General features: G+C 40.6%; 1 protein-coding gene across 6 annotated transcripts in view; it reads left to right on the plus strand.

Annotated features, from left to right (window-relative positions):
* PDSS2 (decaprenyl diphosphate synthase subunit 2) overlaps positions 1-12,607 on the plus strand; it is a 128,482-nt gene extending 115,875 nt beyond the window's left edge. For 2 of the 6 annotated variants that reach the window (XM_026792199.2, XM_005485076.4), the window contains 2 exons: positions 535-570; positions 9,434-12,607. In XM_026792199.2, coding sequence (XP_026648000.1) covers positions 535-570; positions 9,434-9,592 — 195 coding nt within the window. In that variant the 3' untranslated portion in view covers positions 9,593-12,607. The other 4 variants (XM_026792198.2, XM_026792196.2, XM_074538002.1 and 1 more) reach the window with 4 other exon arrangements.
* Positions 12,608-15,346: the final 2,739 nt, after the last annotated feature.

Below are 15,346 nucleotides of genomic sequence, written 5' to 3' on the forward strand. Positions count from 1 at the left end.
AGTTACAGGTTGATTTATTTATCTCACTTGCTCAAAAGGTGATGCTGATACATAAATCAAAAGCACTTCCAGCCTGGTCACAGCTCTGACAGGGTCCAACAGCCCTTTTGGGGGCTCTAGACTATTGCCTCATGCAAGACAGTGTAGGTATACAGAGAGTTCCCTTTAAAGAAAGTAAATCCTGTTATTGCTGATAGGAAGTAGAGTTTATTACAGAATCTCATGGGAGAGATTAATTAATGCAAACAGCAAGATTTCTTAAGACCAAAACATTTTGTATTCACCAAATGTTTAACTACAAGTCATAATAAAAAAAGCCTAAAAATTACACTGAGTATCTGCAGCTCTCATCTGAAACAGAGCCATGTTGTGTAAGCTGGTAACACATTTGGTTGTATTTTAGGGTTTTCTGTATCAGATTCCTAAAGAAAGTAAGTAATGTTCAAAGTAGTAGCTCATTTAATTGCATTCTTTATTCTTGCAACTCTGGTTTGTAGTATGTAGTGTCTGATAAAAAATCTCTTTCTTTTTAAGGCACAAGGAAAAGGAAACATTGTGGACTATAAGAAGGTTGGTAAATCATATTTATATCTCATTTTTAATATTTAAAAAGTATTTTTGAGAATATTCTTGACAGCTGAGAGAAACTTCCTTATTAAAGCTAGGTTGTAAGTTGTATGTGTGTATATGAAGGGAGGGAGAATGGCTCCTGCAATTTCTTGATTTTAAAAAGCCATTAATAGACAGCTGCACTGTAACTATACAATGTAGCTATTTAATAATAGTAATTTAATAATATATCTAATAATAATAATTTAATAATGTAGTTATTGAATAATTATTTTTACTGTTGTTTCTCCCATTTGCTTCCCCAAACTCAATTTTCAAACCAGCCTTCTGATGGCTTTTGTGTCTTTTTTTCCTGGAGTCGTTTGCAGGTTAGATCCTATCAGTGATCACTCTCTATTGGTAGGGTACATTTTTTTTAATCTCTCCTTAGTTCCACGCCATCTATTAAAAAATACACAAATGCAATAATTTGGTTTCTTCCAGTCCCCATTACAACTTCTAACTTCACAGCACTGTATTTGCTACTTGTCTATAATAAAAGGAGACCTGAACTAAGGAGCTTTACTGGAAGTAGCTGGGACACCTTGAAACTCTCAAAGGGCTGCAGGAGATGGCTGAAAGGTTCCCCTGGTTAAATATTGCAGCACAGCACATGTGTGATGGAGAGAGATGGCGGTGTCCCAAGCTCATTGAGCATGAGCCTGACTTATTCTGCGTCTTAAGCAGATCATGAAGTCCAGTCAGTTATCTCCAGCATCAGTGGAGAAATAATATATAAATTACTGAGCCATGTGCATGATTGAGAATTGCTTCTTGAAGTAGGGCCTGAAGAGTGTTACAGCTCTGACTGATTGCTGCTCATATGGAAGGCTAACACACAAGTATGGGTCAGATCATTGTAATTATTCTGTATTAACAAAAATTGCTATTTGGATTATTTAAAAGCCTCTCTGCCCTGCCTTCCTTTTAGAATAGCAGAGGGATCTCAACTTACTTTGCCATTTAAAATCATTATGCTTTTAGGTTGCTCTCTACACCAATCACATTTATAGCAGTTTTCTTTTTTCTAAATCACCACTGAGGGCACCAAATTTATTCTTCAGATGTCTTGGGGACCACTCCTGCGAATATTTAACCAAGTCCAGAACGAGTTTTCTCCTTTTAATTGTTATAATTGTGATCCACAATTGTCATTTCCACAAATCCACACAGTGTAATTTCCATACTTTGGGAAAAAAAGGCAAAGGGGAAAGAAAAACATCTAAATTTGCTTTACTAAATCAGACATTTGTCAGACTATTCTACATTTTGACTGAAATTATTTCAGATCTTGTATCCTTCACATGAAGTTAAAAAACTTATATTATGCTTCAGCTACTTGGACACTTGAATAAAAGGTAAAGAAAGAGAGAAGGCCCTTCAAGTTTTGTATTTTGAGCAATTGACTTCTGCAAGAAAGCACATGATTTTTGCTGGCTTTAGTTAATTATCTCTTGCACAAGCACAGATATTACGAAGTGAATGGTTATGAAAAATTGTGCATGATTTTTGTGAGTTCAAACAACTTCTAGTTTGTTTTTTTTTTTTTTAAGAGGTCAGTTGCAAAAGCCTAGGCTATCATGTCCCTCTTTTCTGTGTTAGTTGGTTTAAAGTAAAAGTGGTCATTAGTAATATCTATGCTAAATGAACTCAGGAACCTGACGCTGTCTCCAGCAGAATGACTTGACCAGCACATGCACACAAAGGGCATGATGTGCTGTACAAACCAGTATTTTTTTTTTTGCTTATTGCTGGGTTGTCTTTCTTCTTCCATCACCACAGGCAGTGCTTTGCACCTTTCTCAGTCTTTTCTTCTCAGCATCACAGTCCCTTCTTATCTTTCTATTCATTTGATACAGTTACTTTAATATTTGTGATCAAATCTTGGAGCTTGTGTCTCTTTGAGCCTTCAAAATATCTCCTCTTTAGTTTTGTAAAAGCAAAGATCACCAAAACTAGCTGTAGAACTTTTGAAAATTTTGATTATTTTTCTTCTCTTAGTTTTTATTATGAACTTCAGTGTGCCACTTAATTGAGATAAAAATATTATTCCTTTAGTTAAACTCATAAATATGTGTATACAAAAGTTGTTAGCCTACTTAAGAAAGTTTTACCTTGCTTGCTGCACTTTCAATTAAAATAATGAAAGTAAATTTGAGAAATTGAGATCCATACATTTAACATGCCTTCTTAAAAAGTGAAGGTTTTATTTCAAGTTTGAGACTGCTTAAGAATTCTGAATTGTTCTTTTGATGCATGTTATATTAAAATGGAACCCCTGATTTTTTTCACTGACAAAAAATACCTGCATCATACTAGCAAGTTTGGTGAGGTCTCTGACACAAATGTGAAAAGCTTTCTATTAATTTGATTAAGTCTGAGACTACCAGGTCAATAAAGTCACTATATTTTGCAAAGTTTTTAGGGATTTTTCATCCCAGGTTTGTTGAATCTTTTTATTAGAAAGATTTTTTTATATTGTCTATGTTCTGAATATATGTTTTCTCACATTAGTATCTGAGGGTTTGATTCTCACTCTGTTTTTTCCTATGCTATCACACTGCATCCAGGCAAATTATTGATCCATCGTTGTGGTGTTTGAAAGTCTCTGAAAGAGGTGAAAAAATTGTTTCAGCTGTTTTTTTTTTTTTGTGGTGTTTCTCAGATAACAAAAGAGAAAGTAAGGGACAAATTTCATGTAATTGAAAGAAACAGCAACTTTCCTGTCCCCCTCATTTGTATGTGGCAAAAATCTCAGACTTCTTAAAATCAAAAAGCTTTTATCTATGTTACGCATACCTTGTGTGCAAGATAAGCTGTGTAATTTTCAAACAACAACTGAGATTCTCAATGTAATTGTTACCACTTGATAATACTGATTAAAATCTCTCTGCTAAAGCTGAGGCCTTAATGCTTGGCATCATACAGACTTGTTAAAGGAGTGTAACAAAGGCCCAACTAGTAGCAGAAATGAGTAAGCTAGGAGTAATTCTTGTTTTCTGGCCAAGGCTCTAGAAAAATTATAATACTAAATAAAGAAATAAATCTTGTATTTTGCAGCCAATTACTGTGCTATGCAATGATTTGTCACTTTTCTAAATGCAATATTCAGAAAAGCTAAATTAAGTCAAGTGAGAGAGGATGTAGCAAAACTTTTTTTTTTTTTTTGTATCCCTGTCCATTTGCTCTGCTGTCTGTTATAGAGGCCTTTCATCCATACTGGCTTGGAAAGTATGGCATAGTCTGGCATGGCATGCTATGACATACTTTCTTGGTTTGTGTATGAAATATTACATCAACACCAGGAGCTGAGTTTGTATCGTGCTGGAACGCGTGAGTCAGGATGGGGCAGATCCAGCTGTTCATACACTGCATGGCACTGAAGTCTTGACTTCCCAGATGGTGGGAAAGAGAAGAAAAATGGGAAAGGTCACATTTGGCTACAAGGAGGTTTCTCAGTGGTAGCCTGCTGCCATGCTGCTAATAAATAACAATGACACAGTGCCAGCCAGAGGTGCCAGCCAGAGGTGCAGGCTGCGGGTCTACTGCCCCATGGGGTAAGGCACAGTCATCCCATGGCTTTGTTAGCACGCCAAGCAGTCATCGTGGGACTGTAGGCCACAGGCTGCTCACCCTCTTGCTCCTGACATGCAGCAAAGGGTTAAAAACAGAGCGTTGCTGTGTGTAGATGCTTATGACCCTCTTGGTTTTGCATGAAGATTTGTCGTGTTTGTTTTGGAGCAACCACTGCCATTAGCTCCTTTTGTTACATATAATAAAAAACACAGCATAGTCAGTCAATGGGGCTTTTCAGATGTGTTAGTAGTATTTCAAAAGCATCCAATGTGATTCAGATAAAGCAATTTTCTTATTTTTTGGAATTAATATCTGAATTATCAAGGTGCACATCCAGTACCAACAATCAGTTGCATCTTTGTAATCAGTGGGTATTTTCCCACTTCTTTGGGGTATAAATCCAGCATAACTTTTGTTTCATTAAAGCAAATAATTTGTTTTAACATAAATATTAAGTTGATTGCTTGTGTGTGCTAAGATGACAATTAACAAACACTGTTTATATTAGGGGAATTTAAGAAAATTATGCTTTTGGGTGAAGAGTCTTCACAACCACCATTGTTTAGATTTAAAAACTGGTGGGTCTTGTTAAGTTCATTGTGAAAGACATAGAAAGGCTTTGGTGTCCCTTCCAAAATAATAAAGAATGTGTACAATCAATCAGTGTCTCGGGATGGCTTGTACTTTTTTTGACAGAGTATTTTAAGGGCGTGTGTAACAGCAATGTTCCCTGTAAACAGGCCATCTTTCCTCTCCTGTTGGGGTTGACCCTCCCCACATTTGGTCTCATCCTATATGTAGTGTGGTTTTCAGTTTGAAGTAAAAAGAATTTTTTTCTATTTGTCAGATGAATAAAGAAAAGAAATTCTACTTTATTAATGGGGGCTTTTGCAGACCATTTGGGCCCTTTGAAGATGCATTTCTTTACCTTTTGTACAGAACAGTTTCTCAGGAAATATTTGATAAATACTGCCCCGGTTTCAGCTGGCATATCATGCTGCATATAGCAAACAAAAGATTTTTTTAAAAATAAATTTATATCTATGCTATGAAGTGATGCAAATAAATGATTGTGCAGTGTATTTTTGAGAAGGAAGAGCTCAACCCTATGTCCAGCTGCAAGAATGGATGCTGAAACATTCCAAAGTACTTCTTTAGAAAACAAAGAAAAAATTTGACAAAATTGATCTACTACCTATGAAATATGTTGATACTTTTTTAAGGTTAACATTTCAGCGGTCTAAAACACCAGTGCTTATTAAGCGTGCTGCTCCCACAAAAGGGAAAACAAATTTAGGAAAGCCAGTGCAGAACACTGCAGGCATTTTGAGCATTATTCTGTCACTCAGCCACAGATCAATTTAGGTTTTGGGGTTTCTTTTTTTTTCAGCAAGTACTGTGTGCTTCAGAAATGTAAAATGTTTTAGCTTGCTTCAGGATCAGAGAGAATGTGTGATATTCAAAGATTTCAGTAGATAACAAATTATCTGGTTTAGGATCATCCTTTTAAAACAACAACAAAAATATCTGAAGTTACTTTTGAGATTTTGCCACTGAAATAATTAATCGGAAATAATTAATAATCGGAAATAATGAATCCTAGGTTGGACTAAGAAAAAAAAATCAGGAATTTCAGTGCTGTCTTTCTCCCTTTGCATATAAAGTCTATTAGAGCCAAAATATTCACCACGTATTCAGTGAGTCTTCCCACCCCTCCCCATCCTGCTCCCGATTTGTTGCTCCCTACAGATAGCACTGTGTGAAAGGAATCTTCTTTCCTTTGGCTCTTGAAGCAGAAATGTCTCAGCAGAGAATATTTGAAATTAGTTGACTTTGTACTTGAACACCTGCTTAGTTTTTGACTCCTTTAGTTCTTCAGTCTCCAAAATCCAGCAGTTCCTAGCATTCCTCTCTGACCTCTTGCTGCCCTCAGACCAGCTGTTCTGTCCAGCAGCAATCCAGAGCACTTGGTCTGAAAGGCAAATCCTTCACTTTTGTGGTGTGGATGAGAAGCCCTCTCTTTGCTCTTTTAAAACAAACAGACTGAGAAACATGGTACTTTGAAGTCTCTTCACAGAATCATACAGTACTGGAAGCTGGAAGGGATCTCTGGGGGATGTCTGGTCCAGCCTCTCGCTCAAAGCAGAGCCAGTGTGGGTTTGCTCAGTTAAGTTCTGAGTATCTGCAAGGGCACAGATTGCAGAACAGTGCAGATACGTGGTGGAGGAGATCACATCTCATCTGAGCCTCAGCTTGGCTGTGCTATTGCAAGACTATTCTTTAAGCTGAATTTAAATAACCAAAACCCAGTTGGTGATTTTTTCAGAGTCTTGGCACTTCTGGAATGAAGTAAGGCTTTAATGCCAATGGTCTGAACAAAAGCTTAAAAGCAAAAATACAGTATTCCAGCATATCTAGCAGTTCAAATGGAGAAAAGTGTAGCTAAGCAATCTGTGTTTTGACTTGTATTCAGTTTTAATTACTGAATATCATTTTGAAGAAGGTTGTGTGAATTAAATTGTTCCTACAAGTGGAAATACGCACAAAATTAAATATGCCATATAAGTGGAGACTAAAAGAGCAGATTCTTATATTTAGAAGAAATCAATGAGGCAGCTTAAATAAAGTTTATAAAGCAAAAAATCAAAGCAGTAAATTCTGCTTTTCTGTTCATTTGCTGTAAAAATCAGCTGCTCCTATCCAGATTTAAAAATAATGCATCTATACTGGATACATTAATTTTTTTTCTTGTGTCCTTAGTTTGTAAAGTTCATTACATAAAATTATTGAAGCTCAAAATCTGAGAGACAGTCTGAAAACATAACTGTAATATAACCAAGAGTACAACTAAAATCTTAAATTAGGGGACTTTTGCATACAGCAGAGCTGCTGAAGCCTGGTTTGTCAGAGTTAGTTCCTGTATTTCTTTTAGAACTTTCCCACTACAAAAAGCCATATTTGTACTTCTTTTTTCCCTTTTACAACCCCTGCTGAGATAGACCTAGTGTGTAGTCTGGTTAGTTCAGACTGCTTTGCCTCTATCTATGCTTCTTTGAGCTGACCAGCTGCTTCTGCAAAGGGAATACAAACCAGGTACGTTTTGAGGCCTATGAATGGTTACGAGGGAGGATCTCTAACTGAAAAGCTGTCCATGTAAGCAGGTATTTTCCATTTTGAGGTTCCTTGAACTTTGCTGGGAAACACTCAACAGCGGATTATTCTGATTTTTGTGTAGTGATTCCTCTGCCTATAGTTTGACACGAGCTTTGTGATTGTATTGGCTTCAAAGCAGTGCATGTGTCTGAGGGCTTGCACAAGACAGGCGTGTAAAGGGATTGTGTCCTTGTGTTAGGATTCTCCCCCTTTCCAGGCTCTGCTCTTTCAACTCAGTCATGGTACATATATGTGAGCATATATATGCCTAAGCTAAGCTTCTCTGGCTTTTCACCAATTTGAACACTTTCTAGGAGCTATTTTCTTTCCTGTTTACATCTCAGTGTATACTTCCATGAGTACTAGAAGTTATGCTAATCCTTTGTAATAAGCTTTAGCAAATCAGCAGAGTTTGCTTCAAGATGTGTGGGGTTCTACTGTCCCACAAGGTTGTGCCTCAGAGAAGAGGAAGGGACACCTTTGCACGCTGCTAGAGCACCTCATCTCACCTATCCTCACCTTTGCTGCAGAGCCCTGGAAATATGGCTGATTCCCACTCATTAGAAGACATGTTGAATTAGCTGTGTGATGCATTTATGCCTCAGGGCAAGTTCCTTTCCAGCACACAGTGCAGGAAGATTCCAACTGAAGAGGAGAATAAAATTTTTATGAACTGGGACTTGAACACTCAAGTGCTGTAATATGCTTTCAGCTAATTTCATCTTTAAATACAGATAATGAATCCACTTTCAGATAAGAAGCATCAATCATTCTGTATGAATGCAAGTATGTATAGAAAATGGGTGACTTACAATTTGGTCATATCTAGGATTTTTTTTAAGATAGGTATATATGTATATATATATATATGTATATTATTTAAACTGGATAGGTAAGGTCATAGTCATGTATTTTTTAAAATAATTTGGGCACTGAGCTGTGAAAACATTGATGAAAAACATGACTTAGGAAACCCTGTATAGTTTGTTACTGTAGGTACCTGTATCCAAGAAAAGTCTTTTTTTAAAAAAAGCTGGTGCAATGATGTTAGACAGTTGTGAAAGCTGTGTAGGGCATGTTAAAGATCATGAAATGCTGTAATGCTTTTGGAAAAATCAAATCCCAAAGATCCACCTCGCCTTTGTTCCCAGGCTCTTGGATGAGGCATCAGGCTGGAGTTGGTCTGGGAACACCTGTATTTTAGAGTAGAAAATGTAATAGTGTTTCATGACAGTCTCCTGATGCTGTTCAAAAAGAAAATACTAATTAAAAATAAAAAAAGCCTTTAATAAAAGCTGTTTAGAGTTCTGCTAAGTTCAGGTATGGGTAAAATAACATGCTTTATTTTGTCAATTTTGTCTGTATTATTTCAGAGGAAATTTAACCCATCATTTACCCAAGATTTTAGGTGCCAGATCTTTCCAGCAACTTGCTATGAGATGTCAGTTATTCCGTGAAAGTATTTTCTTTCTCCTATGGTGTATCGCCAAGCCTTTGTCAAATTCCCTGGCCTTATTGATAAGATGGACTTTGCATGAGTACAGTATGATAGTTTACCACATTTTACTGACAAAATTTGCTTTTGTCCACTATGAGCAATGTAATCACATGATCTATAAATAGAAACCCCTATTACAAAATACAGTCATTCCACCTGTGTCGTCCTATGCTGGTTTCTGAAAGCAGGGGATGGAATGGGTGTTCACAAAATGCAGATTTTCACTGCAGAAAACAGGAGTGTGAGCAAATGGCTGGTTTGCCAGTTCTGAACAAAAGCTCTCAAGCACTGGCTGAGGTATCAAATGTTCAGATATTTAAAAGTTTAATTTTTTTTTTTTTTTTTTTAGTTTAAGCGTGCCCTTTGGAGAGCCAGCATCTTTCATGTGCTGAAGTAACGGGTGGTGTAGTTTACGTTACACACAGTTTCGCTGCGGTAGGGAGCTAAACAGAGCAGCTGAGAGGATTTAAGGGCTCTGTGTGATGGCTTTGGCTTTGCCTTTACCTCGGGAAGAGGCGGTAGAAGCCCTGTGCTCGCGGAGGTAATTGTGCACGGCCGAAACCCCCCCCACACCGATGTGCCTGTGTTTTCCAACAGCTGCAGGAAGCGATCAAGGCTGGCAAAGGTGTGACTTCTGCCATCGACCTCTGCCGCTGCCACGGAAACAGAGCGCTGGCAGCCCTGGAGCGATTCCCTCCCTCGGAGGCCAGGGACGCCTTGGCCAACATCGTCTGCGCCGTGACCAGGTTTCCCTGACCTGCTGCCCCGCAGGTGGAAGCGACCCGGCGGGGACACCGGTGCCGCCTCACGCCTCCGATCCCCTCATCCCGTCCCGGCCGGGGAACGCGCCCTCGCTGCCGCCGCCACCGGCAAAATTCGGCAGAGGAAAGAAAAAAGGTCACAGACGGTTTTCGCTTGCCGTGCCAGAAGCGCACTTGAGGCTGCACCGGTAGAAATAATTAATGAGTCCCGTTTCCGTGACCTCAGCAAATGGACAGGAAATAAGGCGGTATTGATTGGGCACCAGCGGGGACGGCGCCAGGGCGGAGGCCGGTGGTTTTCCTGCCAGAGGGAGGGATGGATGGATGGATGGAAGGGCGTGAAGATCCAGGTGTCACGAGAAACCCGCTCAAACCTGCCCAGAGAGAGTGAGCTGCCGAAGCCGGGAATTAACATACCCTTACCCAAGGGGAAGGGCAGTTTGGGGGATTAATGGGAGAAAATCCCTCTCTGTCTGCACGCAGTTACATCTCCTCACACTCTTTTTATGTATTCAAATGTAAAATTACCCTGTGCCTAATGAGTTCTGTATTTGAGAAACTTGCTGAGAAAATGTGTCAAGCATGGTAAGTAGGAGCTTTAAAATATTTAATCAAATATTAATTTGGCTCTGTTAAGGGAACTGAGTGCCTGGAGTTTATACTGTGCCTATGTAAAATGTTGCTCTGGGTCAAAGAATGAGGTTTTTCCAACTCTTCTGGGGGAGGGAATATCCCTCCCTCAGATCCAGCAGTTTGTTTCAACAGAGTCTTACACAAAAGAATTTCCTATGTTTGTGACACTTGTGTTAATTTAAGCCAGATAAATGTTAATTTGTAAGGCTAGACATCAGCCTTTGGCAAAAAGGAAGCAGGAATGCTCCTCTGTGAGTAGTCACTGCCCTGAATAAAATGCAGAAAATACTGGAGAAGTTTTGAACCTCAGTGTGTTGGAGTTTCAAGTCCAATTACAGACGGCTTATAAGGTGTATCAGAAGCCTGCAATTTGAGACCGTCTCTGTTTTGTTCATAGGAGATGATTTTTGTGGTTTGCACTCGTGCAATCTGAGAATGCCATTGACAAGAAGGCTGAGTTTACATAAATGATCTAGATTGAGACTCAGCTACCTTTCTTCCTTCTGTGGTGTAATTACAGCCCAATCTGGAGACAGCTAGCACAGCAAACAGATTTCATTACATCCCTCAGTCAAACACTAAGTGGAGTTATTTCTGTTAAATTCTCTCCTCCCTCCTTTTCCCCCTGCTCTCCCTCCCCGTTGCACAGCTTGTTTGTCATAGATCAGAGTGTTGCATTCCACCAAATGCAAAATATAAATAAAAACTCTGTCCTCTAAAAATACACTGAAATACATCCTGTGTAATGTACATAATATTCCATGTACATTCTGCCCACATTATACCATGATATTTTATTTATAATAAGCAACCTTGAGTCCCAATCTTTGTTTAGGAGCACCATCCAGAACTCAGGACTCACTTTGTTCTGGAGAATGGCTTCAACACCAGACCCCTTCTTTCTTGCACTTTCTCTCTTTCCTGCCCTGGCATTTTCTCTCTTCCCAAGATTCTGGAACTTCTCCCCAAGTTACTGTTTTTACTGCAGCAGGAGGGAGGGCTGAAGACAGAAGAGAACCACTGAGAAGTGTGGTTTATTCCAGGCGCTTACCCATTAAGTTCCCTAAAGTTCTAATTAAAAAATGTGCTTGAAAGAACTACCTAAGTTCAACCAGAGTCACATTTCAGCTTTCTTTGGCTCTTGTTTTTGCACATTACATGAAGTAAGAGCCATTCATCATCTTTTCTTTGTTTTACATCTGTGTTAATTGGTTCATAATGATTTAGGGCTGCAAAAAGCTTGGGTTGCTGGAGATATTCTGAGTCACTTCACCTCAGCTATGCAAAAGAAACACCAACCATACTGCAAAACTATGTACATCTCGTTTATTTTTTTCATGCAAGTACAAGTTTTTATTTGTACTTGTTACAAATAAAGGGGAATCATCAAAAATTAATTACTTTTTTTGTATCTTTATCACCAGAATGTTCTGATTGCTTTTGAATTATTCAACCTTAATTTTAAAAAATACCAAATAAACAATGTGAATTATCCCTTATCAATATTATCAAGTAATCTTATATTTAAGGTATTTGTCTGTAATTCTTCAGAAATTTTTGTTGTCTTGTTTCCTCTAGGTAAACTACAAGCAAAATATTGTACCTATCTGTCAGACTCTGGGTGAATTAGTCATTGCTGTGTACTAATGTACTCCTCACACCTCATACAGTTTCTGAGCAATGTGTAACCTTAGGGCTGTTCTGGTCTGGTCATGGTCTTATTTTTGTCTCCTTGGTTCCTTGTCCCCACCTACCTCTAAAGCAGGTCAGGGAGAGGGAGGCCTGTGGTCTGAGGAAGGCATTCACACCATTTACTTCAGTCACCCAGCTACTCAACCAGACATTCCTGGTGGCTGCTCCTCTGAACCTATCACCACTATGGAATTGCTGCACCATTCCACAGATGCACAAAATACAGGACGAGGTCCCAGCTGCTTTTTAAACCAAATTAAAATAAAAAAAGTTATCCTGATCTACTGCATCCCACTTGTGATGGCGTTAATTTTCTTGATAGTATCCTATGCAGTCCCATGCTTTGGATTTGTAACTAAAACAGTGTTGCTGACCTGCTGTGCTCAGCAGTGCTTGCACACTACCAAGGCTTTCTCTGCTCCTCGCTCCAACACCCAGTGAGGGGCTGGCTGTGGGCAGGGGGCAGGAGGGGGCACAGCTGGGGCAGCTGACCTCAGAGACAGTCTGTGCTGTACAAGATCATGCTCAGTAATAAAAACTGGGGTTGGGGAAGGGGGATGTTGCAGGGGTCTGTTGTTTGGGGACTGTCAACTGACTGGTAGTGATTGCTTTTTCCTTGCTTGTTTTTCGTGGTTTGGTTTTCATTTTTTCCCCTTTTATCTATTAAACTTTTACTCAACCAACAGATTTTCTCACTGTTTCTTTTCTCTGGGATAGAGTGTGGGGACACTTCTCTATCCCTTAATGGTTAGGGATTTTTAGAAGAATCTAGTAAAAAGTATTTTTTTTTTGGTGGCATCAATTCCAGTTTCTCACAATATTTTTGACCTTTAGGATTGCAGCCTTAAATTGTTCCAGGAACAGAAGCAGTTCAGTAAAAAATTCTTTCTCTTCTGGTCTGAGAGTCTCCTTGCCCCCACTCATGTTCACTGAGCTGAAGCACCAGCAAAGACCAGGGGGAAATAGGCTTTAATCATAAAGCACTTTTAGTAGACTGTCTTTGTACTCTTCAGATCTCCCTCACCTGCTTGTAAACACTCTTTGAGTGATTTTGCATTTACTTTTAGTAAAGCAGCAAGTCATGCAAATACAAAAAGCCCTTGTTTGCCTGCCTCTGGCCTCACACTGCCTCAGCTGGACAGAGAGGAGTGCTGCTCCCTGTTCCTCTGTGCTGGGCACAGACGGGGGGATGTACCAGATGTACCACACTGAACTTGGTTGGGCATGTCTAACCTCAGATGTGCTTCATCTCAGCCCAGAAAATCCCTCCATGAGGGACTGTATCCATCCTTTGTCTGTACAGAGCTAAAAACCCACAGTACATCCCATGGTGGGGGGCACTGATTGAGCAGCCTAGCTGCTGTCCAACACAATTCTTTTTGGTACCCAGGATGGACACTTAGGGCTCAAGATAATAAGATGTTTTACCAGGGTGTGCTAGAGGGAACCTTTTATGCCTGTTTAGCTATTGCTGGTCGTGATGTTGACTTACTCACTCTTGATGCAGGTTTATTTGTTCCCTTACCCACTCCCTGTCTTGCTCAAGAGTAAACATGACAATTTGAGAGCTTGTTGAAAGCTGGGTTTGTCTTTTGCAGTTTGCTGTGCTGTGTAGCTCTTGGTTGTGTTTTCCCTTGGAGAACTATGATGAAAGCACTGGCCCTGAGCCTAATCTGATATTTGGGCTGTGTGTTGCTGCTGTCCCAGTACTTTGGGAACCATCTCGTGGAGATAATTAACAATTACACCTTTTCTCTCCTTTCCTCTGAGACACAGTTTGTGGAGGAAACAACAGCACCTTTCTCTTTGCCTCCTGCAGGGTTGCTTTCCACCTTGTTGCAGTTACTCCCCCATAATTTGAACACTCCTGGGTAATTGGAATGTTCACATCAGTGTGTCTCACGAATCTGTATCCAGCTTTTCCTAGGATTAACTGAGTATTTAGGAATATCACACAGGGATGTGCCCTGAGGTTGTGTGGTCATGGGTCGCAAGGGATCTAGAACAGGTTTTACCTCTGATCATGTGGAACCTGACTGCCAAACAAGTGCAGGATCCTGAAGAAGTGACAGTACACTTGAGAAAAGGATGCCCTGGCTGTGCTAAAGGGACACAACTTCTCACACTGCTGGGCCTGGCCTAACCCTGCCAAGAACTGTTCAGCACCCTTGGAGGGCAGAGATGGTCTCTGTGCCTGAAGACACACAGAAAGCACTATGGCTAAGCCAGACACCCACCTCTCAACTCTGTCAGTTACCCCTGTTGTCACAAAGAAACAATAGAGGCAGAAGTAAATTCCCTCAGTCGGGGGAAAGCTTTTCCCAAGAGGGTGCAGTAGGAGGATTTGGAGAGGCAGCCTGTTGTGCAGCAGAATAGTCACAAGAACAGGAGGGGAAAGAGACAGAAATCATGAACAAGGCAGAAATCATCAACTCCTTATCCCTGAGTAAGCTATAACACACACACAAATATTATAGCCATCAGCCTGGTGAGCTAATTATCAGCTGGCTGCTGCAGTGCTGTGGTACTGGAGCCAACAGTCAGGAATTAGAGAGCAAGGCAGCCCAGCAGCTGGGATGCCTCACAAGGGAGTGGGGGATCAACAAAAGGATTGGAAGAGGAGAAAAAATCAGCACCCTCTGGAGGCAGTTTGTGTTGAGTATGAAGAAGTATCCCCTTGAAGAAGGTCTTGTAAACTATTAAGGGAAGAGTGGACAACCACTGAGAGTATCCAATCTCTGAGGGAGTTAGCAGTGGTGGAGGTGATCTGCAGCAGCCTGGATAGCAGCCAGGCATCTGAAGACCCAAATGAAATCCAGTGCCTGTGGTGCATGCAGTGAAGTTTGTATGGAGCACAGTCATCATATGCCAGCACCTGGGGCTCGTGACTTGGCCAGACACCAAGGCCCCAGCTGTGGACAGATTGGCCAGTCTGCTCCTGCAATTCAAAGAGAATCTCTCTCCCACCCACCCCTGCAGACCTGTGCCTCAGCTGGGGGGAGACTCCCAACAGTTCCAGCCATTCAAAGACCATGTGTGTTCTCCTCCTCCCCACCAGCCACCATGGAGGCTGACAAGGGACCTGTTTTCTGCCCGGGGAGAGGGTGCCATGTGCACATTGGTGTGCCACCCTGTGGTTCTGTGTACATTACCTTGAGGAGAGCATGGGGCAGTGGGATGCCTCAAATGTGCAAGCTGGGCTATGTGAATTGTGAGGGATTTGGTGGCCAAAAAGGCTCCATACAGGAGAATTAGAACTCTGGTTGCTATTGAGCATCTACCCAGACAGTGGAGAAGAACTGATACTGCCTTTGACCCCAGTGTGGAACTTCTGGTTAGCAGAAAAAGGATCAGGTAATGAATACACCATCCAGGAATTGAGGGGTCCTGCCTCTGGCCAGGGAAGGAAAGGGATTACCAGGTG

This window comes from Zonotrichia albicollis, chromosome 3 (genome assembly GCF_047830755.1).
Source record: "Zonotrichia albicollis isolate bZonAlb1 chromosome 3, bZonAlb1.hap1, whole genome shotgun sequence".
Classification (NCBI taxonomy): Eukaryota; Metazoa; Chordata; class Aves; order Passeriformes; family Passerellidae; genus Zonotrichia; species Zonotrichia albicollis.